Source organism: Callithrix jacchus, chromosome 10 (genome assembly GCF_049354715.1).
Source record: "Callithrix jacchus isolate 240 chromosome 10, calJac240_pri, whole genome shotgun sequence".
Classification (NCBI taxonomy): Eukaryota; Metazoa; Chordata; class Mammalia; order Primates; family Cebidae; genus Callithrix; species Callithrix jacchus.
The window spans coordinates 62,083,737-62,109,930 of record NC_133511.1 but is presented as its reverse complement, the minus strand read 5'-3'; the positions used below and the strand labels follow the sequence as shown (position 1 = coordinate 62,109,930).

At 40.1% G+C, this 26,194-nt stretch overlaps 1 protein-coding gene across 11 annotated transcripts in view; it reads right to left on the bottom strand.

Annotated features, from left to right (window-relative positions):
- Positions 1–26,194, bottom strand: part of NARS2 (asparaginyl-tRNA synthetase 2, mitochondrial) — a 163,568-nt gene that overhangs the window by 42,547 nt on the left and 94,827 nt on the right. For all 11 annotated transcript variants that reach the window (XR_013523219.1, XR_013523218.1, XR_013523217.1 and 8 more), the window contains exon 7: positions 21,595–21,727. Coding sequence is in view for 6 of the 11 variants with exons in the window: in XM_078340136.1 (XP_078196262.1) it covers positions 21,595–21,727 (133 nt within the window). In the remaining 5 variants the exon portion in view is untranslated. The remainder of the gene's footprint in view (positions 1–21,594; positions 21,728–26,194) is intronic.

The window sequence follows — 26,194 nt, the reverse complement described above, 5'->3', positions numbered from 1 at the left end:
TTATTCTGAAGACCAGCCTGGTCAACAGGGCAAAATTCCGTCTCTACAAAAATAAAAAAACAAAAATTAGCTGGGCACAGTGGTATGTGCACCTGTAGTCCCAGATGCTCAGGAGGCTGAGTTGGGAGGACCACTCGAGCCTGTGAGGCTGAGGCTATAGTCATGATCACACCACCATAACTTCAGTCTAGGTAACAAAGTAAGATCTTGTCTCAAAAAACAACAACAAAAAAATTATTCTACCACGGGTGCCCATAGAAGACTCAGAAACTTTTTCTTAGAAGAGAAAAAGTGACTGGAATGGAAAATATTTCTGAAATCTTTTTATTCATAACTAACATTCTCGGTTTTAAATCAATGACACAATATTAGGACTTCTAAATGTTGTACTCATAAAGATGCACGTGGGCCAGACTATAATCCCAGCACTTTGGGAGGCCGAGGCGGGTGGATCACGAGGTCAAGAGATCGAGACTATCCTGGTCAACATCCTGGTCAACAGAAGAATCGCTTGAACCTGGGAGGCAGAGGTTGCAGTGAGCTGAGATCACACCACTGCACCCCAGCCTGGGCAACAGAGTGACACTCCATCTCAAAAAAAAAAAAGAAGAAGAAAGTACAGGCTGCCTTAAAGGCAGGTAGATTCTTTTCCTCTGTTGCATATTAGTACACCCTCTTGAGGCTAGAAGCATAGTAGAGGTATAACTGTCTACTTAGGTACACTAATATAATCAGACATAGGAAAACACTTAAATACCAGTGACAACCAGATCTATTTGATGATGTTTTAGACACTGTTAGTGGCATTTATTTATTTATTTATTTTTCAGACAAGGTCTTGCTCTGTCACCCAGGCTGGAGTGCAGTGGTATAATCACAGCTCACTGCTGCCTTGACCTCTTGGGCTCAAGCGATCCACCTGCCTCAGCCAAGCATACTCAGCTAATTTTTTTTTAGTTTTAGTAGAGGTGAGGTCTCGCTATATTGCCCAGACTGGTCTCCAACTCCTAAGCTGAAGTGATCCTCCCTCCTCAGCCTTCCACGGTACTAGGATTATATAGGCATGAGCCACTGCACCTGGTCTAGTGGCATTTACTACAGACATCGTGCTAACCTATACTGCATTCCTGGTTTATTTTCTTACCTTGCATTGGTACAGTAGCTCACTGCAACCTTTACCTCCTGGGTTCAAGCAATTCTCCTGCCTCAGCCTCCTGAGTAGCTGGGATTACAGTGTGTACCACCATGCCTGGATAATTTTTGTATTTTTGTGGAGACAGGGTTTCACCATGTTGGTCAGCTGTTCTCAAACTCCTGATCTCAAATGATCCTCAAATGATCCACTTTGGCCTCTCAAAGTGCTGAGATTATAGGTGTGAGCCACCACGCCCAGCCTATTTTCTTACCTTGTATTACTATGGTCATTTATCCCTTCAACCAACATTTACATCTAATGAAGAAAAAAAATTGATGAGCATGTAGTATCTAAGGCACTGACCATGGGAAATAGAAATGACAACTAGTTTTGGTGGAAGGAGGGGTGGGAAAAAAGAATCAAAAGACTAGATAATAGCAAAGATAAATCTGAAAGGAATAAAAATAATTCAAATGAACTTTCTAAAGATTTTATGTCCTAAAAAGAGGAGACTTTTTTTTTTTGAGACAGAGTCTTGCTCTGTCACCCAGACTGTTGTAGTGGTGCCATCTCAGACCACTGAAGCCTCTTTCTCCCAGGTTCAAGCAATTCCCCTGCTTCAGCCTCCTGAGTAGCTAGGATTACAGGCATGTACCACCACACCTAGGCAATGTTTGTAATTTTTTAATAGAAACATGGTTTCATTATGTTGGCCAGCCTGGTCTCCAACTCCTGGCCTCAAGTAATCCGACTGCCTCGGTCTCCTAAAGTGCTAGGATTACAGCCATGAGCCACCATATCCAACCTAACTTTTTATTTCACGTAAAAAATATATAAGGTAAACCATTAAAATAATAAAAACAGAATCTATAGATTCTAAACTAGTGGAGGAAAAGAAAGGAAAATAAAGAAAACCAAGTGAATCCAATGAGGAATATAAGAGGGGTATAGGAGTAAGGAATACCTTGGTGAAAGCAGAACAGCAGGAAGCTAAAGATCCTTCACACGGAACCTGTAACACCTTCAATTCATCAGGGAGATAAAGAAATTACTAAGTAACATAATGATTTATACAGGCTCACATGCCTCAATCACTTGAACAAAGCTAATACACATTGGGAGGAATAAAGAGCAGGTGGATTACATGATAGGGACACAATATATCCATCTGTAAGACGAAGACTTTGACCACTGGGGTTGTTACATCACTGCCTTTCCTGAGAAGTGCATTTCCAGCAGCAGAAGGAAAACTTGACATTCATACTATACTCGACAAATATAGTTGAAAAAAAACCCAGAAACCTAACAGAAGGGTTAGGTTTCAACTGTACTGTGAATGTCAAGTCACACTATACTCCACATAACACATTTTAAAGATAACTCAGATATCTTAAAAATGTGTAAATTAATTGTACTATAATAGCAATACTTAACTGCTTATAGCTCATAAGGAGAAAATATTCTTTGTTAGAATATTCTAATTTCATATTTAAGAGACTGCTCTGTACTAAGATACGAATTTCCAAGGTACATAATTTACAAAAGGAAGAAAATTAAGAGAGGCAGGAGATTACTTTTGAGGAGAGCACAATTTTTTTTGTCTTCAGGAAAAAAGTATATATCACAATTAACTAAATCATTTGAAAATGATTTAGTTGTATATGCCCCAAGTACCACCAGCGGAGTACCAAATAAATAAGAACTCGAGTAGCAAATCATGACACCAAAACATGAATATTCTTATTTGATTGTCAATTTATTATTAGTTTCATGACGATCAACAGTAAGACTCAGTCATCAGAGTGAACAGGTAACCTACAGAACGGGAGAAAATTTTGCACTCTATCCATCTGACAAAGGGCTAATATCCAGAAAAGAACTTAAACAAATTTACAAGAAAAAAAAAAAAAACAACCCCATCAAAAAGTGGGAGAAGGATGTGATCAGATACTTTTTTTTTTTTTGAGACAGAGTCTCGCTCTGTTGCCCAGACTGGAGGGCAATGGTGCAATCCCAGCTCACTGCAACCTCTACCTCCAGGTTCAAGCGATTTTCCTGCCTCAGCCTCCTGAGTAGCTGGGATTACAGGCACCTGTCACCACGTCCAGCTAATTTTTATATTTTTAGTAGAGATGGGGTTTCACCATCTTGGCTAGGCTGGTCTTGAACTCTAGACCTTGTGATCCACCCACCTCAGCTTCCCAAAGTGCTGGGATTACAGGCGTGAGCCACGGCACCTGGCAAACATACACTTCTTAAAAGAAGACATTTATGAAGCCAATAAACATATTTTAAAAAGCTCATCATCACTGGTCATTAGAGAATGCAAATCAAAACCACAATGAGATACCATCTCACGCCAGTTAGAATGGCGATTATTGCGAGGTCAGGAAACAATACATGCTGGCAAGGCTGTGAAGAAATAGGAACTCTTTTACGCAGTTGGTGGGAGTGTAAATTAGTCTAACCATTGCGAAGACAGTGTGGCAATTTCTCAAGGATCTAGAACCAGAAAAGCATTTGACACAGCAATCCCATTACTGGGTATGTACCCAAAGGATTTCAAATCATTCTACTATATAGACACATGCACAGCTATGTTTACTGCAGTACTATTTACAATAGCAAAGACTTGGAGCCAACCCAAATGCCCATCAATGATAGACTGGGTACTGTATGCACCATGGACTACTATGCAGCCATAAAAAAGAACGAGTTTGTGTCCTTTGGAGGGACATGGATGAAGCCGGAAGCCATCATTCTAGGCAAACTAACATGGGAAGAGAAAACCAAACACTGCATGTTCTCACTCATAAGTGAGAGTTGAACAATGAGAACACATGGATACAGGGAGGGGAACATCACACACTGGGGAATGTTGGGGTGGGGGACAAGGGAAGGGAGAGCATTAGGACAATAGCTAATGCATGTGGGGCTTAAAACCTAGATGAGGGGTTGATAAGTGCAGCAAACCACCATGGCACATGTATATCTATGTAACAAACCTGCAAGTTCTGTTTCTGTACATGTTCCCAGAACTTAAAAAAAAAAAAAAAATCTGGTCAGAATACAAAGAGCAACCATCTAAGGACTGAGAAAAATAAACCATGATAGGTGGACTGGGAACTAGTCAACTTGATTAATAACCGGAAATGGAGATGGAATTTTCGTTCCACTTTTACCTCCTTTGTCTCCTGGTTTTGATGTGGGGGTAAAATGTTGATCTGTTTAGCAGGCACAGGAAGCAAAACTTCTGGGAGAAAGCTCCTACTAGTAATCAGATAATGTCCCTGTAGGATAGAGTGTTTATAGGAAAATCCTTGGTTATTTTGTCCCCCTCTCTTTTCTCTCTTCTGTTCCTGCCCAGAAGGTAGACCCAGTTGTGGAGTGGGGCTGACAGGGTAACAGTGGCATAAGCATCTAAATTTCCAAGAGAAGACCTACTTCTCCAAAAGAGGAACTGGGAGACTGCTGGTTGAAGAGTGTGGATGAGGGTAATCTCTATTATTATTATTATTTGAGATGGAGTATTCCTGTGTCATGCAGGCTAGAGTGCAATGGGGCAATCTCAGCTCACTGCAACCTCCACCTCCCAAGTTCAAGCGATTCTCGTGTCTCAGCCTCCCAGGTAGCTGGGATCACAGCTGTGCACCACCATGACCAGCTAATTTTTTTTATGTTTAGTAGAGATAAGGTTTCACCATATTGGCCAGGCTGGTCTTGAACTCCTGACCTCAGATGATCTACCTGCCTGTGCCTACCAAAGTGTTGGGATTATAGGCATGAGCCACTGTACCCAGCACATTATTGAAAATATATACATATTTTCTCCTGCCACGTTGACCCATTGGTGGCCACAGTCACCTGGAAATGAATAACATGGTGGCAACTAAAACCTGGGAGAAATCTGTCTTTCCGGCCAGAAAAACCAAAAAGGTGGGGGAGAGCTTCAGGTAGCCAGACAGTATGAAGGAAATTCTGAAGAACAGGGAAAGATGACTCTCTAATTGTGTATTAAGTAACATAAGGCCAGGACTCACATCCAAGCAATGTATATGTGAAATAGATCCAAAGAAGCACAGTGAAAGCTTCTGACCACAAACTACAGTATCAATCACTGTGTAATTTCCAGACTGTGATGCATGAGTAGCACATGCATCAGAAAGACTAAAATAGTATAGCAGAGGCTTTGAAAACTTAACTGACATGGAAACCAATGACAATAGAAAGTAATATAAAACTCACACTCTGAATCTAACTAGTTTAATAACTGGTAAAACAACAATAAAAATAATTCTATTTCCAAAGGATTTTAACAGAACCCAGAGTGTCAGAACATGACGTTAAAATCATCCAGAATAAAATTTAAAATTATTGGACATATGAAGAACTAGGAAGATCTTACGAATTTTCAAGAGAAAAAATAATCAACAGATACGTACATACAGAAGACTCAGATACTGGAATTATCTGACAAAGAATTTAAAGCAGGTGGCCAGGCAGAGTGGCTCATGCTTGTAATCCCAGCATTTTGGGAGGCCGAGGCGGGCGGATGACAAGGTTGAGAGATTTGGAACAGCCTGGCTAACACAGTGAAATCCCATCTATACAAAAAATATAAAATATTAGCCGGGCATGGGAGTGCATGCCTGTAGTCCCAGCTACTTGGGAGGCTGAGGCAGGAGAATTGCTTGAACCCATGAGGTGGAAGCTGCAGTGAGCCAAGATTGTGCCACTGCTCTCCAGCCTGGCATCTGGAAATAGAGCAAGACTCTGTCTCAGAAAAAAAAAAAAAAAAGGGAGGGGGGAGGACTTAAGATGGCGCTGTGAGAACAACCCAGGATAGAAGCTGTCAGTGGATATGCGGAGAGGGTGAGTCAGGGCCGCATTTCCAGATGGATCGTTGTTGCCCACAGAACAGGGAAATTCCCAGGTATAAAAGAGACGTGGGACACCAGGCAGAAGTTTTGGCTGGTGCACCTGGCAGCCGGTGCGGCGGCGGCCCACGCTGTAGCGCGGTGGCGCTCCACAACGCTCCGCACAAAGCGCACTGGTCCGGGTGCCTTGTTGAACCGGCAACCTGAGACTTGAGAGGGCTGAACTTGAGACTGAATGGGACTTGGACAGTGAGCCAGCCCAGGAGATTCCAGGGACACAGCGATTGGGGTAGCGCAGTGCGATAAACAAAATGGCGATTCCAAATGCTCCGTTCCCTGAAAGCGCAGCTCCGTGGGGGATGGGCGTCCACTATTACCAAGGCAATCAGCCCCTACTGAGGTACACACCCATTGCTGACGCAGCCTGCCGTTGCCGAGGCAACCCGCTACAACAGAGAGACTCTGCTGCAGGGCGTAGCCTGTGGCAGCAGGACAGAGACCACAGGAGAAGGGCAGAGCCTGCAGCAACAGGGCGAACCTCACACCAGCAGGGCGGAGCCTCGACAGGCAAATAGTGACTAGAGTGCCTCCTAGCTGGGCAGGACAGCACAACGGACACTCAAAAATAAAGCCCCAACCCCCCCAGACAGAGCATCTGAGAAAAAAAGGGTTTTTTTTTTTTATGAGTTCTGTTGCAGCAGAATTAAACATAGCAGCCTAACAGCCCTGAATGAACAACAGAGCTCACAGCTCAGCACTTGAACTCCCATAAAGTACAGACTGTCTCCTCAAGCAGCTCCCTGACCCCTCTATATCCAAAAGACTGACATTTGGCAGGCATCATTTGGCAGGGACAAAGATAGCAGAAAAAGAAACTGGTAGCATCCCTCACTGTTCCGCAGCTGCTATAGGTGCACCCCAGACAAGCAGGGCCTGGAGCGGACCTCAGCAGTCGTACAGCGGAGGGGCTAGTCTGGTAGAAGGAAAACCAAGTAACAGAAATACATCATCATCAACAATCTGGGTGTCCATTCAGAGACCCAATCGAAAAGTCAGCAACTACACAGACGACAGGTGGATAAATCCACAAAGATGGGAAGAAACCAGTGCAAAAAGGAGGAAAACACCCGAAACCAGAACACCTCGCCTCCTAGAAAGGACCAACACTCTTCAACAGCAAGGGAACAAAGCTGGACGGAGAATGACTGTGATGAAATGACAGAATTAGACTTCAGAAGGTGGATAATGAGAAACTTTTGTGAGCTAAAAGAACATGTTTTAAATCAATGCAGAGAAACTAAGAACCTTGAAAAAAGATTCGAGGAAATGATAACAAGAATGGATAACTTGGTGAGGAATATGAATGAATTAAAGGAGCTGAAAAACACAATACGAGAACTTCGCAAAGCATGCACAAGTTTCAATAGCCGAATGGACCAAGCAGAAGAAAGAATATCAGAAGTCGAAGATCAACTCAATGAAATAAAATGAGAAACCAAGATCAGAGAAAAAAGCTCAAAAAAAAATGAACGAAGTCTCCAAGAAATGTGGGACTATGTGAAGAGACCTAACCTACGTTTGATAGGTGTACCAGAAGGGGACGAAGAGAATGAATCCAAGCTGGAAAATATTCTTCAGGACATTATCCAGGAAAATTTCCCCCACCTAGCAAGACAGACCAACACTCAAATTCAGGAACTACAGAGAACACCACAAAGATATTCCGCAAGAAGAGCAACCCCAAGGCACATAATCGTCAGATTCAACAGGGTTGAAATAAAGGAGAAAATACTAAGGGCAGCCAGAGAGAAAGGTCGGGTCATCCACAAAGGGAAGCCCATCAGACTCACAGCAGATCTCTCGGCAGAAACACTACAAGCCAGAAGAGAGTGGGGGCCAATATTCAACATCCTTAAAGAAAAGAACTTTCAACCCAGAATTTCATATCCAGCCAAACTGAGCTTCATAAGTGAAGGAAAAAAAAATCCTTTGCAAAGAAGCAAGTACTCAGAGATTTTGTCACCACCAGGCCTGCTTTACAAGAGCTCCTGAAAGAGGCACTACACATAGAAAGGAACAACCAGTACCAGCCAATCCAAAATCACACTAAATGCTAAAGAGCATCAACATAATGAAGAATCTACAACAACTAACGGGCAAAACAGCCAGCTAGCATCAAAATGGCAGTATCAAATTCACACATAACAATATTAACCCTAAATGTAAATGGACTAGATGCACCAATCAAAAGACACAGACTGGCAAATTGGATAAAAATCCAAAACCCATCAGTGTGCTGTATCCAGGAAACCCATCTCACATGCAAGGATACACAAAGGCTCAAAATAAAGGGATGGAGGAAGATTTACCAAGCAAATGGAGAGCAAAAAAAAAGCAGGAGTTGCAATTCTCACCTCTGATAAAACAGACTTTAAAGCAACAAAGATCAAAAGAGACAAAGAAGGCCATTACATAATGGTAAAAGGATCGATACAACAAGAAGAGCTAATGATCCTAAACATATATGGACCCAATACAGGAGCACCCAGATACATAAGGCAAGTTCTTAATGACCTAAAAAGAGACTTACACTCCAACACAATAATAGTGGGAGACTTTAACACTCCACTGTCGACATTAGACAGATCCACCAGACAGAAAATCAACAAGGATATCCAGGGCTTGAACTCAGACCTGGAGCAAGCAAACCTGATAGACATTTACAGAACTCTCCAACCCAAATCCACAGAATATACATTCTTTTCAGCACCACATCACACCTACTCTAAAATTGACCACATAATTGGAAGTAAAGCACTGCTCAGAAAATGCAAAACAACTGAAATCATAACAAACAGCCTCTCAGACCATAGTGCAATCAAGTTAGAACTCAGAATTCAGAAACCAACCCAGAACCGCACAGCTTCATGGAAACTGAACAACTGGCTCTTGAATGTTGACTGGATAAACAATGAAATGAAGGCAGAAATAAAGAAGTTCTTCGAAACCAATGAGAAGGAAGACACAACATGCCAAAATCTCTGGGACACATTTAAAGCAGTCTCTAGAGGAAAGTATATAGCAATCAGTGCCCATATGAGGAGAATGGAGAGATCCAAAATTGACACCCTATCGTCAAAATTGAAAGAGCTAGAGGAGCAAGATCAAAAAAGCTCAAAACCCAGCAGAAGACAAGAAATAACTAAGATCAGAGCAGAACTGAAGGAGATTGAGACACGAAAAACCCTTCAAAAAATCAATAAATCCAAGAGCTGGTTTTTTGAAAAGATCAACAAAATAGACAGACCACTAGCCAGATTGATTAAAAAGAAAAGAGAGAACAACCAAATAGATGCAATAAAAAATGATAAAGGGGAAATCACCACAGATTCCACAGAAATTCAAACCATCATCAGAGAATATTACAGACAACTCTATGCACATAAACTAGTAAACCTGGAAGAAATGGATAAATTCCTGGACACCTGTGTCCTCCCAAGCCTAAACCAGGAGGAAGCTGAAACTATGAATAGACCAATAACAAGGTCAGAAGTCGAGGCAGCAATTAAGAGCCTACCACACACAAAAAGCCCAGGTCCAGACGGGTTCACAGCTGAATTCTACCAGACACACAAAGAGGAGCTGGTACCATTCCTTCTGAAACTATTCCAAATAATTCAAAAAGAGGGAATCCTACCCAAATCATTTTATGAGACCAATATCATCCTGATACCAAAACCCGGCAGAGACCCAACAAGAAAAGAAAACTTCAGGCCAATATCCATGATGAACATAGATGCAAAAATCTTCAATAAAATATTGGCAAGCCTATTGCAACAGCAGATCAAAAAACTGATCCATCATGATCAAGTAGGATTCATCCCGGGGATGCAAGGCTGGTTCAAGTCTATAAACATAATTCACCACATAAACAGAACCAAAAACAAAACCACATGATTATCTCAATTAACGCAGAGAAGGCATTCGACAAAATTCAACAGCCCTTTATGCTAAAAACCCTCAATAAACTCGGTATCGATGGAATGTATCTAAAAGTAATAAAAGCTTTTTTGACAAACCAACAGCCAATATCATACTGAATGGGCAAAAACTGGAAGCATTCCCTTTGAAATCTGGCACTAGACAAGGATGCCCTCTTTCACCACTCCTATTCAATATAGTACTGAAAGTTCTAGCCAGAGCAATCAGGCAAGAAAAAGAAATCAAGGGTATTCAAATAGGAAAGTTGGAAGCCAAATTGTCTCTATTTGCAGACGACATGATAGTATACCTAGAAGACCCCATCGCCTCAGCCCAAAAACTCCTGAAACTGAGAAGCAACTTCAGCAAAGTCTCAGGATATAAAATCAACGTGCAAAAATCACAAGCATTCCTCTACACCAATATCAGACTTAAAGAGAGCCAAATCAAGAATGAACTGCCATTCACAATTGCTACAAAAAGAATAAGATACCTTGGAATACAACTCACAAGGAACGTAAGAGACCTCTTCAAGGAAAACTACAAACCACTGCTCAATGAAATCAGAGAGGACACAAACAGATGGAGAAACATTCCATGTTCATGGTTAGGAAGAATTAATATCGTGAAAATGGCTATACTGCCCAAAGTAATTTACAGAATCAACGCTATCCCCATCAAGCTACCATTGACTTTCTTCACAGAACTGAAAAAAACCACCGTGAACTTCATATGGAACCAAAACGGAGCCCGCATAGCAAAGTCAATTCAAAGCAAAAAGAACACAGCGGGGGGTATCACACTACCGGATTTCAAACTATACTACAAGGCTACAGTAATCAAAACAGCATGGTACTGGTACCAAAACAGAGATATAGACCAATGGAACAGAATAGAGGCATCGGAGGCAATACAACATATCTACAACCATACAATCTTTGATAAACGTGACAAAAACAAGCAATGGGGAAAGGATTCCCTGTATAATAAATGGTGTTGGGAAAACTGGCTAGCCATGTGCAGAAAGCAGAAACTGGACCCCTTCCTGACACCTTACACTAAAATTAACTCCAGATGGATTAAAGACTTAAACCATAAGACCTGGCACCATAAAAACCCTAGAAGGAAATCTAGGCAAAACCATCCAGGACATAGGAGTAGGCAAGGACTTCATGAACAAAACACCAAAAGCATTGGCAACAAAAGCCAAAATAGACAAATGGGACCTAATGAAACTCCACAGCTTCTGCACGGCCAAAGAAAGTCACTAGAGTGAATCAGCAACCAACGGAATGGGAAAGAATTTTTGCAGTTTACCCATCTGACAAAGCGCTGATATCCAGAATTTACAAAGAACTCAAACAGATTTACAGGAAAAAAACAAGCAAGCCCATTCAAAATTGGGCAAAGGATATGAACAGACACTTTACGAAAGAAGACATATATTGAGGCCAATAATCATATGAAAAAACGCCCATCATCACTGGTCTTCAGAGAGATGCAAATCAAAACTACATTGAGATACCATCTCACGCCAGTTAGAATGGCGATCATTAAAAAATCTGGAGACAACAGATGCTGGAGAGGATGTGGAGAAAAAGGAACACTTTTACACTGTTGGTGGGAGTGTAAATTAGTTCAACCATTGTGGAAGACAGTGTGGCGATTCCTCAAGGCCTTAGAAATAGAAATTCCATTTGACCCAGCAATCCCATTACTGGGTATATATCCAAAGGACTATAAATCGTTCTACTGTAAGGACACATGCACACGAATGTTCATTGCAGCACTGTTTACAATAGCAAAGACCTGGAATCAACTCAAATGCCCACTGATGATAGACTGGATTGGGAAAATGTGGCACATATACACCATGGAATATTATGCAGCAATCAGAAATGATGAGTTCGTGTCGTTTGTAGGGACATGGATGAATCTGGAGAACATCATTCTCAGCAAACTGACACAAGAACAGAAAATGAAACACCGCATATTCTCACTCATAGGCGGGTGATGAAAAATGAGAACACATGGACACAGGGAGGGGAGTACTAAACACTGGGGTCTATTGGGGGGAAAAGGGGAGGGCCAGAGGGAGGGGGAGGTGGGGAGGGATAGCAAGGAAGCAAAACACACTGCCATGTGTGTACCTATGCAACTGCCCTGCATGTTCTGCACATGTACCCCAAAACCTAAAATGCAATAAAAAATAAATTAAAAAAAAGAAAGTAAGAAGAAGAAAGAAAAAGAGAAAGAAAGGAAAAAAAGAATAAAAGAAATAAAGAAAGAGGAAGAGAAAGAGGGAGAGAGAACAGGAATCTTGCTCTATTGCCCAGGCTAGAATGCAGTCTAAAAATGGGTATTAAAAACCTCTTTTATGCCAATAAATGTGCTTAACAATGGAGACAGGAAGGAATAAGGGAGGAAAATAACAAACAAGCAGTCAACCAATATTTCATTTAAACCTGTGAAATGCTATGCAATTGCTGAGGAGTGATTTACTTCCAATTTTGTGGTCAGTTTTAGAATAGGTGTGATGTGATACTGAGAAAAATCTGTTTTGTGGATTTGGGGTGGAGAGTTTTGTAAATGTTTATTAAGTTTATTTATTTCAGGTCTGAGTTCAAGTCCTAGATATCCTTGTTAATTTTCTGTCTCGTTGATCTGTCTAATATTGACAATGTAGTGTTAAAGTCTCCCACTATTATTATGTGGGAGTCTAAGTCTCTTTGTAAGTCATTAAGAACTTGCCTTATGTATCTGGGTGCTCCTGTATTGGGTACGTATATATTTAGGATCGTTAGCTCTTCTTGTTGCATTGATCCTTTTACCATTAGGTAATGTCCTTCTTTGTCTGTTTTGGTCTTTGTTGCTTTAAAGTCTATTTTATCAGAGACGAGAATTATAACTCCTGCTTTTTTTTTTTTTTTGCTCTCCATTTGGTTGGTAAATCTTCCTCCATCCCTTTGTTTTGAGTCTTTGTGTATCCTTGCATGTGGGATGGGTCTGGATGCAGCAAACCGATGGGTTTTGGCTTTTTATCCAATTTGCCTATCTGTGTCTTTTGATTGGGGCATTTAGTCTATTTAAATTTGGGATTGATATTGATATATATGAGTTTAATACTGCCATTTAATACTGGCTGGCTGTTTTGCCCATTAGTTGATCTAAATTCTTCATTATGGTGATGCTCTTTACCTTTTGGTATGTTTTTGGAATGGCTGATACTAGTTGTTCCTTTCTATGTGTAATGCTTCTTTCAGAAGCACTTGTAAAGCAGGCCTCGTGGTGATGAAATCTCTGAGTACTTGCTTATTTGCAAAAAAATTTATTTTTCCTTCACTTATGAAGCTTAGTTTGGCTGGATATGAAATTCTGGGTTGAAAGTTCTTTCTTTAAGGATGTTGAATATTGACCCCCACTCTCTTCTGGCTTGTAGTGTTTCTGCTGAGAGATCTGCTGTGAGTCTGACAGGCTTCCCTTTGTGGGTGACCTGACCTTTCTCTCTATCTGCCCGTAGTATTTTCTCCTTCATTTCAACCCTGGTGAATCTAACAATTATGTGCCTTGGGGGTTCTTCTTGAGGAATATTTTTGTGGTGTTCTCTGTATTACCTGGAGTTGAGTATTGTCCTGCCTTGCCAGGTTGGGGACGTTTTCCTGAATAGTATCCTGAAGAATATTTTCCAGTTTGGATTTATTCTCTTCTTTACATTCAGGTACACCTATCAAATGTAGATTAGGTCTTTTCACATAGTCCCATATTTCTTGGAGTCTTTGCTCATTCCTGTTTAGCCTTTTCTCTCTAACCTTGTCTTATTGTTTTATTTCATTAAGTTGGTCTTCGATCTCTGATATCCTTTCTTCTGCTTGATCAATTTGACTGTTAAAACTTGTGCATACTTCGCAAAGTTCTCGTATTGTGTTTTTCAGCCTATTAATTCACTTATATTCCTCTCTAAATTGTCTATTCTCATTAGCATTTCATCAAACTTTTTTCAAGGTTCACAGTTTCTTTGCATCAGGTTAGAATATGTTCTTTTAGCTCACAGAATTTTCTTATTATCCACCTCTGAAGCCTGATTCTGTCAATTCATCACACTCATTCTCCATCAGGCCTTGTTCCATTGCTGATGAGGAGCTGCAATCCCCTGTAGGAGGAGAGACATTCTGATTTCAGGTATTTTCAGCCTTTTTGTGCTGGTTTCTTCCCATCTTTGTGGATTTACTCACCTGTCGTCTTTGTAATTGCTTACTTTGAGATTGTGTCTCTGAGTGTATGTCCAGCTTGTTGGTGATGAGGTTTTTTCTGTTTCTTAGTTTTCCTTTGGCAGACACCCCTCCCCCACAAAGCTGGACCTTCCTGGGTTCAGCTGTGCTTGCTGTGAAACTCTCAATCTTCAGTGCTTCCAATTGCTGTTTTTTTGTGGGGGCACTGTGCCAGCTGAAACAGTGGCGTTGAGATTCGTGGCGCTTTTCTGCCTGGGAATCTCCCGGTCTGGCTGCCCACTTCAGTCCCCACTTCAATCAGCTGAATGGGCGACTCTATCTTCCCGGAGCTGCAAACGCCAACTAAAAGGGCACCCAGTCCTGTATACTCCGCACTAACAATGACGGTGCCGGGCACCAGCGAAACAGCCGCGCTGGCCAAAAGTGTCACATTGGTGACCCATGGGGCTCCTCCACTGGGGATCTCCGGCCCGTAGGCAACAAAAATTCATCTGGAAGTGTGGCGTCCACTCACTCTCTGTGCTTTCACTGGGAGCTACAATCCTGAGCTGCTGCTGTTGGGCCATCTTGGATCTCTCCCCAAAAAAAAGAATTTAAAGTAGGTATTATAACATCTTTCGGCTGGTCGAGGTGGCTCATGCCTGTAATCCCCGCACTTTGGGAGGCTGAGGCAGGTGGATCACGAGGTCAGGAGTTTGAGACCAGCCTGGCTAACATAGTGAAACCCCATCTCTACAAAAAATACAAAATATTAGCCAGGTGTGTTGGTGCATGCCTGTAGTTCCAGCTACTCAGGAGGCTGAGGCAGGAGAATCACTTGAACCTGGGAGGCAAAGGGTGCAGTGAGCCAAGACTGTGCCACTGCACTCCAGCCTGGGCAACAGAGAGAGACTCTGTCTCAACAAACAACAACAACAAAAACAAACAAACAAACAAAACACCTTGCACAGGTAAACGGAAACATTCTTAAGCAGAAAGAACTTCTCAGTGGAAAAAAAGAAACTAAAAATAAATAAATAAAAATTTTAGAATCGGAAAATCTCTGAAATAAAAGTTTCACAGGATGGGCTCATTATCAGAATGAAGGAAAAAGAGGAATCAGTAAGTTTGAAGACAGTTCAGTTGAAATGCCCCCCTATTCTGAATTACTGTAAAAAAAAAAATACTAGCTGGGCATGGTGGCTCACACCTGTAATCCCAGTACTCTGTGAGGCTGTGGAGGGCAGATCACTTGAGGTCAGGAGTTCGAGACCAGCCCAGCCAATATGGTGAAACCCCATTTCCACTAAAAATACAAAAATTAGCTGGGCATAGTGGCACATGCCTGTAATCCCAGTTACTCAGGAGGCTGAGGCAGGAGCATCACCTGAACCTGGGAGGCAGAGGTTGCAGTGAGCAGAGATTGCGTCACTGCACTCCAGCCTGGGTGACAGAGTGAGAACAAAACCCCTTCTTAATTTACAGGTCGAGTGTGGTGGCTCATACCTGTAATCCAAGGCAGGCAGATCATGAGTTCAGGAGTTCAAGACCAGCCTGACCAATATGGAGAAACCCTGTCTTTACAAAAAAAAAAACAAAAATTATCCAGGAGTGGTGGTGCATGCCTGTAATCGCAGCTACTCAGGAGGCTGAGGCAGGAGCATCACTTGAAGCTGGGAGGTAGAGGTTGCAGTGAGCCAAGTCTGCGCCACTGCACTCCAGCCTGGGCTCAGAGTGAGACTCTGTCTCAAAAAAAGAAAAGAAAAGAAATAGTAATTTACTATTACTATCATATGTAGGTAAATACTATAGATGGTTTTTCTCTTTAAAATTCTTTAAAATATGTATGGTAATTGAGAGCAAACATTCAAACATCACCAGAGGATTTCAAGGTATGTGAATTGTGATTGGCAGAATAATGTTTATCCTTCTGCCAAAGCTGTCCATGCTCCAATCCCAGAACCTGTGAGTGTGTTAGTTAGTCTACCTGGTAAAAGAAACTGTGTACATATGATTTAAGAATCTTTAAATGGCCAGGTACAGTGGCTTACACCTGTCCTACCAGCAGTTTGGGAGGCCGAGGTGGGTGGATCACCTGAGGTTGGGAGTTTGAGACCAGCCTGACCAACATGGAAAAACCCAGTCTCTACTAAAAATACAAAATTAGCTGGATGTGGTGGCACATGCCTGTAATCCCAAATCCTTGGGAGGCTGAGGCAGGGGAATCACTTAAACCCAGGAGGCAGAGGAATCACTTAAACCCAGGAGGCAGAGGTTGCAGTGAGCCAAGATCGCGCTACTGCACTCCAGCCTGGGCAACAAGAGTGAAACTCCGCCTCAAAATAAATACATAAATACTTAAATGATTAGATTATTCTAGATTATCTGGGTGGGACTAATGTAATCACAATGGTTCTTCACGTGAAAGAGGGAGGTAGGAGGGTGAGAGAAAGATTTGAAGATATCGTGCTGATTTTTAAACAATGCAGGTAGTCTCTAGAAAATGCAAGAGGTAAGGGAGATTTAAGAGAACTAATTCTCCCCTAAATCCTCCAAGAGAAATGCAACTCTGCTGACACCTTTTAGCAGTGTTGGATTTTAGACCAGTAAAATCTACTTTGGACTTCTGACCTCCAAAAGTATACAATAAATCTGAGTTGTTTTAAGCCATCAGGCTTGTGGTGAAGTGTTACAGCAGCAATAGGAAATTAATACATGAATGTAATACATATGGCAACTGTAAGATAAAGGGGTGAGGTAAAGGGAAAAACATAGTAGTAAGACTGTTGGTTTACCTGAAGTGGTAAAATATTAAGTAGAATATGGAACAGAATAGAGAATTCAGAAATAGATCCACATATATATGACCAACTGATTTTTGACAAAGATGCAAAAGCAATTCAATAGATGAAGTTTAGCTAACAGCCTTTTCAACAAATGGTGCTGGAGCAAGAAGGTATCCAAAGGTAGAAAGGAAAGCGGAAAGAGAAGACGAAGTGAGAAAAGGAAAGGACAAAAACCTCTGTATCTCAGGTTACACAAAAATTAACTCAAAATGGATCATAGACTTACATGAAAAATGTAAAGGTAAAGCTATAAAACATAAAATCCTAAAGATCTAGGGCTTCGTAAAGAGTTCTTAGACTTGACACGAAAAGCTAAAAGAAAAAAAATGATAAAACTAGATGTCATCAAAATGAAGGGGATGAAAAGCCAAGCTCCTTTCTAGGAGAACACAGTCAGAAACCACATATCCAACAAGGAACTCTCTAAACTCAACAGTGAAAAAAACAAGCAATCCATATGGAAAATGGGCAAAACTTACAAACATTTCACAGAAGATGACATACAGATGGCTAAGAAGTACATGAAAAGATGTTCAACATAGGTAAGCATTACAGAAATGCAAATTTAAACCACAGTGAGATACTAATACACAGCTCTTAGAATGGCTTAAAACCACCACACAGGCCTGACAACACTTCGTACTGGCGAAGAATTAGAACAAGTAAAACTTCTGTACATTGCTGGGGGGAATGCAAAATGGAACAGTCACTTTGGAAAACAGATTTCTTTCCTATAAAATGAAAGAAACTTTATAATTTATATAAGGAACATAAGTAACCATGGACTTTGGTATCCATGGTGGCAGGGAGTGGGGAGGGTCGGGAAACCAATCCCTTCTGGATACGAAGAGATAACTGCACTCAGGAGGATTTTTAACCACGGACATAAACGATCTGTATAATGAAAACTATAAAACATCACATCAAACACTGACCCAGTAATCCCATTCCTAGGAATTTACCCAAGACAAATGAGTTTGGGTGGCTGTGGCTTATACATGTAATCCCAACACTTTGGGAGGCTGACAGGCAGGAGGATCACTTGGACCCAGGAGCTTGAGACCAGCCTGGGCAACATAGTGAGATCCTGTCTCTACAGAAAACTAAAAAAATAGCACCTATATTCCTAGCTTCTCAGGAGGCTGAGATGGGAGGATTGCTTGAGCCCAAGGAATTCATGGCTGAAGTGAGCTACAATTACACCACTGCACTCCAGCCTAGGTGACAAAATGAGACCCTGTCTCAAAAAACAAACAGAAAAACAAAAAAACAGAGAGAAATTAAACTTTACATTTATACAAAACCTGCACATAAATATTTACAGCAACTTTGTTCATTACTTTCAAAAACTGAGAATAAACTAAATGTCCTTCAACTGGTAAATGGATAAATAAAAACTGCTTCCGATAGCTATTATGTAAATCTCCGGGAGTGATGTCACTGAAGCTACCTTCTTGCCCAGGCCCACCCATCTAAAGCCACTGGACAAGTAACTGTTCTCTCTGGGATAACTGATCTCTCTGGGGTAGTCCAACCCTTTCTGATTAGGCCCCAACTTATTTTGGAATATATCTGTGATAACACCAGCAAAGGTAGCACAGGTAATGCTCTGAATAAAATGTGTGTTCCTAAATATTAATCACCAATGCTTAAGAAACTAGCCTAAAAATCCATCAGTCAAGGCATCTAAAGATAAAACAACATGAAGAAATGAAAGAAAAAGAGAAAATGAGGTTGGGTGTGGTGGCTCATGCCTGTAATCCCAGCATGAGGAGGAGGAAGTGGGAGAGGAGCAGGAAGAGGGGGAGGGGAAGGATGGGGGGAGAGGGAGGGGGAGAAGAGGAAGAGGAGGGAAGGAGAGAGAAAAGAAGTGACTCATTTCAAACATTAAGATTGGATTGAAATGTTCCACTTCTAATATTTAGAGCCGAATAAAATAATTTTATGGGATTGTTGACTAAATGCAAAGGTGAAAATCTGTAACTGAATTCTGCTCACACTTACTAAAAAGGTATGTAGCTTATTAGTAAAAAACAATGTTTTTACAATTAGTAAAAAACACGTTGTTTTTACTAATATAACTGAGAAAAATAAACAGTATCTTGCAACCCTGTCATATGGTAAAATATAATTGTAGAGCAAAGATTTTTAATGTTTAATACAATATAAAATAAAATTATTTTATATTGTTGTGCAACCTTTCCTTTTTGTATCTATGTTTGTGCAGTGGAAACAGCATCAAGGCAGAAACAGTGAGGTAAAAAGTATGGTTCCATTCCTAATACTCTTACTGCCTGGGTGAAATAATAAAGAATCCAGGAGTGGGCTCAACTGAAAGCTATCTAAGGAATGCACAATGACTCCTGAAGCTCAGATCCTGAATCCCTACAGTCCAGCATATGGTTGTTCAACAGCAGCACTACTGATAATTATGAGGCAGCTAATCACTGGGGAGAAGGCGACTGTGTACTGTAGGTTGCTGAACAGCACTCCTGCCTTCACAAACTACATGTTAGTAGTGACCACTTTCCCTTTTCCCTGCCCATTCCCTAACAGGAATAATAAAAAATGTCCCATGGGGACTGATCCAAAATGCTCAGTGAGAAGTGTGAAAGGGGTATGAAAGTGAATGCTATAGTATGTGGCCAAGTGCCCTATGTGAGAAACTAGGAATATTATTAACTGCTGACAGTTTATAGTTGAGTGCCTCATCAGGAATTGTCTAGAACCAAAGGTGCTGCCTTACTCAAGGTTATGCCCCTTCCACTGGCTAATCACGACCAATTACTACTCGATATGGAAAGGCACAAAGAGCTACCCCCTTGCCTTCAGATGAGACAAGTATAAAGGACCACTTCAAAGTTCTTCACAAAAGAGGCTAAGGCCTCTGTTTGCAAATGCATCACAGTTCACTTTTCCCACTGTTCAATGTGACTTTCTTACTTTCCTTATGAATATTGAAAAGAGCACTCCCCAATAATCCCCCTACCCACACACCTCTCTGCCTTAGAGTTTTGTTTACTAGGAAATCCAACCCAAGACAGGGTAATAAAATAATGAGTCTGTTCTATTTGTGATATATATATATGGTATTTATGTTTTAAGTGGAAAAAGGTCATTTGCTGGATAAGAGTAGAAAGCATATAAATGAATAAAAAGGAGAGTTGATGAAAATAACTAAAATAAACATCCCATAATTACAAATCCAAACTAAGATATTAACCAGAATGCTTCTGAACAGAAAATTCATAATTTAAAAGTCAACAATTTCTGGGTATTTATTAAGTGCCATAAATTATGCTAGATACTTTATATATATTATCTGCCTGATCTTCACAAGTAGCCTATAAAGTAGGAATTTTTATTTCTATGTATGGGAATTTTGATGAGGATACTGAGGCCCAGGGAGATTAAGTCCCTTATCTAAGGTGGTCATAGAGCACATGAGTGGCTGAGTTAAGCATCAAATCTTGGTCCATCCAATTCCACTTGTGTGCACTGTCTGGATTATGTCTACAGCCTCCTAAAAAGGCCTCTCACTCTATTTTTATTTACCTCTAAACCATTCTTCATACTGCTGCTAAAAAACATGTGTCTAAAATATAGCTCTGACCTTCTTTTTTTTTTTTTTGAGACAGAATCTCGCTCTATTCCCAGGTACCAGGCTAGAGTGCAGTGGCACAATCTCTTGGCTCACTGCAACCTCTGCCTCCTGGGTTCAAACATTTCTCCTGCCTCAGCCTCCCAAGTAGCTGGTACTACAGGTGCACGCCACCACACCCAGTTAATTTTTGTATTTTAGTAGAGATGGGGTTTCACCATGTTGGCCAGGATGGTCTCAATCTCTTGACCTCATGATCCGCCTGTCTCGGCCTCCCAAAGTGCTGGGATTACAGGCGTGAGCCACCACGCCCAGCCCTGACCTTCATTTTCAAACTTATAACTCTTGCTCCTTAAATTCTAGATAAAGTTCAAACTCTCTAGCATGGCGTGTAAATACAAGGTCTTTCATGATCTGTTCCTTGATCATGACCATCTCTCCAGCCTTATACTCTGCTCAACTGAGCTGACAGCTCCTGTGGATTCTTTCTAATATAGATACATAGGGGTTTATGTAAGTATTACAGACATTTATATGAAGATGTTTGGTTTATTTTCCCAGCAAATCAGAGCTACTATTTAGCAAACCTGTTTGTGTTCCAGACTCCATACTATGTACTTTATATTATATACACTATTTCATTTAGCCCTCATGATAATCTTAGAAATAAGTACAATTATTCTCATTTTACAGTTGAGGAACCTAAAGATCATGAAAGTCAGGGAACTTCACAGCAAAGCTAATGGCAGAGCTGGGATAGAAACTTAAATCTGTCTGACTCTTGTATTTTAAACTATTACAGTAAAGGAATTCGGTAAGTGTTTATAAAGTAGTTCTCCATTCTTTTCACCTTAGGAATACGAACACATAAATGTCTGAGGTAAAAATATATATAGAAACATTTTAATGTCACAGATAGCTGATATTTTAAAACTTGTGTACCTACCTGCATGAGATCTTGAAGGCTGTCAACAAAAGAAATCTCTGCTTCTATCATATAAAACTCTGCCAGGTGCCTCCGGCTCTGAGAATTTTCAGCTCGGAAGGTTGGACCAAAGGTAAACACTTGAGTAAAAGCTCTGCAATTCAAGATTAAGAGAATAAAAATAGAATTCACATGATTAAGTATTTAAAATACTCAGTGAGCTCTAACAGAAATAAAAAAAAGTTTTGTGTGTCTGTCTTGTCCACAGGCTCCCACATATTTGCTGCTATATATTTCTCTAATAAGTAATAATAATAATAGTTTCATTAAAAATGTTAAATTTAGGCTGGGCACAGTGGTTCCAGTCTGTAATCCTAGCACTTCCTGGGAGGATTGCTTGAATTGAGGAGTTCAAGACTAGCCTGGGCAACACGGTAAAATTTTATCTCTACAAAATATCTTTTAAAATAGCTGGGCATGATGGCCTGCACCTGTAGTTCCAGCTACTTGGGAGGCTGAGGCAGGAGGATCACTTGAGCCCAGAAGGTAGAGGCCACAATGAGCCATGTTCATGCTACTACATTCCAGCCTGGCTGACAGAGTAAGATCCTGTCTCAACAAAAAAAAAAAAAAAAAAAGGAAAAGAAAAGAAAGGTTACGTTTATAGAAACCATTTTATCCTGAAGGAATCTGCAACTGCTTCACAAACCCTATGGTTTTACTAAATATAGAATAGAAACATAACCACTTCTGGGTGCACTCTACTGCAGCTGCCTTAAACAGCAGGCAACTACATTTCACAGCAATCAAGAACAAAGTAAAGAAAAAGATATAGCTGCCCAAGAAATCACAAAGAAAATCTAGATAATAACAGTGAAAACTAGAATTTCACATAGATTAGGTATGTTCATTTATTTTTTAAATACATGAAAAAAGAACATCAGATACATATGGCAGTTCACCTTATTCAAAGCCCACTCAAGTCCTTCATGACTGCACATGTCTTTCAATCAATGGCAAATGGCCCCTGAAATTTGGAGGTGAGAGATTTTGAGGAATTACTTTATTCCCTTGATTCCAAGAAGGACTATAGCTCAACCATCCCTTATTCTTAAATTTCTACAGTGAAGTGGACACAACTGTCATTCTTTAATGCTTACTATTTCCCTCATATTCAAACCAAGTTAATAGCTGAGATTAGATCAAGCACGTATGAAGTAACAAATATTTATGGAGGACTTAATCTTTAAATGTTAAGGTTTTATTAGAACAAAGCAAGCTGTTTGAGGCTCCTTAGCTATGATTCTGAGCATGCTTCATTTGTCTGTCATTTAGTCAAATAATATAAAGATCAGAAAATTTAGTGCAGAAAATAGATGGAATTTGTATATATATTAGTGCTTTTTTTTTTTTTAAAGTAAAAATACACTGGGAAAGGAAACAGTAAAGTAACTATGGTGAAAACTAAGAGATTTATTTTTCTCTCAAATTGCCATTTCAGTAAGACCCAGTTGGTAGAAGCTTAGGAATTTGTATTTTGGTTCTATAGCTACCTTCCTCAAACCATAATCTGCTAATCTCTGAGACCCTTAGTTTTTAATGAAAAAATAGTAGAAACTCAAAAATATTACTATGGTTGCCTTTCTCCCAAAAATCAGCTCCAGATTTGCCTACTAGAGTGTTTCTGAAAAGACTAAGCCTACCTTGTGCAAAATGAAAATTTTCATCCTGTTTCCCAAAACAAAAGACAAAATGAACAATCCTGCCTTTCTTTTTACATTTCCTCCAGCGATCTCAGTTAATCCCCGTACTGAACCAAGCCAGATACCACATTCCCCCACTGACCACATAGGCCATATAATTTTGATCACAAAATTCAGTTGTTTACACCTTGAAAAACTCTCTGAAATTTCACAGCTCTTAGCTCTATCTTCACAGCTATTGTCAGTGGAAACCTTTGTCTCTGGCTTAGAAAGACAGGTCTAGCACCTGTTTTCCTCCAGCCCCAAACTACAGGTTTCCAAACTCAAATCTGATTATGTCTTTTCTAATTGTAAAATCTTCAATGATTCCTTAGTACCAAAGAGTTAAATTCTAACTCCTAATTTCAACTCAGTTGTTTCTCACACACCCTTTTCTCCAGCCACTCTGAAGACCTTCACCTTTCCTAGCATGCCCCATGCATGCATACCCTTGGGTTTTTGCATAGGCCCTTTGCTACCCTGTATTGCCTCCTCCCCTGCTCCTCTCCCTCCAAATGGAAAATTCCCATTCATCCTTCACGACTTGGCTCAACTGTCACTTCCCCTTTGAAACCTTACCATTCCCCCAGATTTATGGCTCCCTCTAGCATATTACAACACATTTTCATGTTTATTATATAGAACATATCATTCTGAAATGTAATTATTTATTTAAGTATCTTTCTCCCCCAATAAACTATGACATTTTCCAGAACAGGAATCATGTTTTATTCATATTTGCATCTCTAGTGCCTAAGATAAAACAGGTGCTCATGCTGAATGAATGAGTACTAATGATGATGACAGGCTTCCTCAGTTATAAACTAAAAAGTACATCCTCACAAAGAGTAACATTGCAAATACAGAAAAATACTCAGATGTATGTCACTGTGGCTGTCAGTACCTAAAATGGGTCAAACAATCCAGGTCTGGCCCAAACGATAAATTCAACAATTACAAGAACCTGAGTTTCCAATCTGTGACTGTGCCATCTCTAAGTAGGCTGGCAATAGTATTCTAAAGAAGTAAAATGACGTTTCTTTCTGGTACTGTATCACAAGAAACTGTGTGTATACACATGAGCAAAGGATGCTCCCAGATGAGCAGCAATAGGGATTTTTAAATTTTACAATGATTAGCAAGGTCTGTAGTATAAAATGTACAAGAGGCTCTGTAATTTTTATTTCAATTATAGTAAGGATCAGGCTCTGACTGAGGTATCCAAGGGTTAAATATCATTTTGATAGAGTAAGAACTAATGACCAAAGTGCTTCCGCAAAAGTAACAGAGTGATAAAATGAACTGGAAGGTATGTTGAAAAACTGCAAAAGAAAGCATCTAATTTTTAAGCAGATGAATGTTTAAATCACTCAGTAATAAAGATCACCCTATGTCAGTGTCCAGTGTTCTATCATAAGTAACGGTAGCAGTAGCAGTACTAGTGGCTACCATTACAAAGTAATCATTGTGTGCCAAGCACTAAATGGCCAAGAACCTTAGAGTTAATTCCTTCAGAGTTAACTCAATCTTAATATGTATAAATACATTTATTTTCCAGAATAAGAAACTGCAGTTCAGAGAGGTTAAGAAGCTTAACCTCACAGAGTTATAGTTTAATAAATGGCGGAAGCCAGACTCAAATCCACATTTCTGACTCTAATGTTCACAGCCTTAACCATGATATTAACAATAATGATGTCCACAACACTGCAAACTCAGAAAATTAGAAAAATTTTCAGTATATTTCCCCTTCTCTAAGATAACTAAGGTAAGCAGTTTTACATATTGTGAATAGCTTGTTTTATGTGTTAAAATACCACTCTGTAGAATGTTATCTTCATGAAAATAATGAGAAAGATATATCCTCATCAATACTTTGTAATCTTTAGCAAGTTATTTCGTTTCTCTGGTCTTCAAATTCTTATAGAAGTCAGGGTTGGAGGCAGCCTGGCATTGATCTCTAGTATCTTTTGCAATAATTTTGTCACTAGGTAGATGTGAAATCACTTCTATTTTAATTTATGCTGATTTCCTTCTTTTTTTCTGTCTTCCACAGACATGAAAGCCACGTGCAGCAAAGACTGAACCAACTAACATTTAAAATAAAATCTGAGAACAAGGCCATTTCTAAAATAAGATACAAAACCAGGTGAAAGGCCAGTATTGCTCTGAGACGAGACCAGTAGAAAAAGAAAACACTCAGCACTAAGAATCATTCTTGTGCCAAGTTATGAGAGGAAAACTATGTAAGTAAAATCCACAAGCTTGGAGTTGATGTTTAGTATAACATAAGTACATTCAATACCGATCAACCAAGATAACTAGAAAAATGGCTCTTTGTAAACAAAAAGCAAAATTGCAAAAGAAAAAAAAAAGTTTCTACAAAGTTCACTTTCTCCTATGGGTGGAGTTTTATGAAGCCCTCAAGATGGCAACTAGATTAATATAAAGTGGTCACTGACTGCCTGGCCATTTATTCTTTCTGGCCCTGAAATTTCACAGTGAATCTTAATATTTTGAAAGAACAAAGGAATTGCTATTCTTTAGTTTGGGAAGAACTTATTCAGCATAGGCCAGTCGTGGTGGCTCATGCCTGTAATCTCAGCACTTTGGGAGGCCAAGGCGGGCAGATCACCTGAGGTCATGGTGAAACCCTGTCTTTTTTTTTTTAAAGAACTTATTCAGCATAAAATTGATCAGCAACTTTCCCTACACCCTTCCCAAACCACCCCCAACCTCTGTATCACTTCTCTACTGTTAGTTTAGTAAAAGTTCATTGAACTTAAGTGAACTCACAGAAAACCTTGAACTGGATTTTAAGTCTTTGCCAAGTGGTTTTCTCATCATTCAGAAAATGACCATCTATTTTACTACTGTTT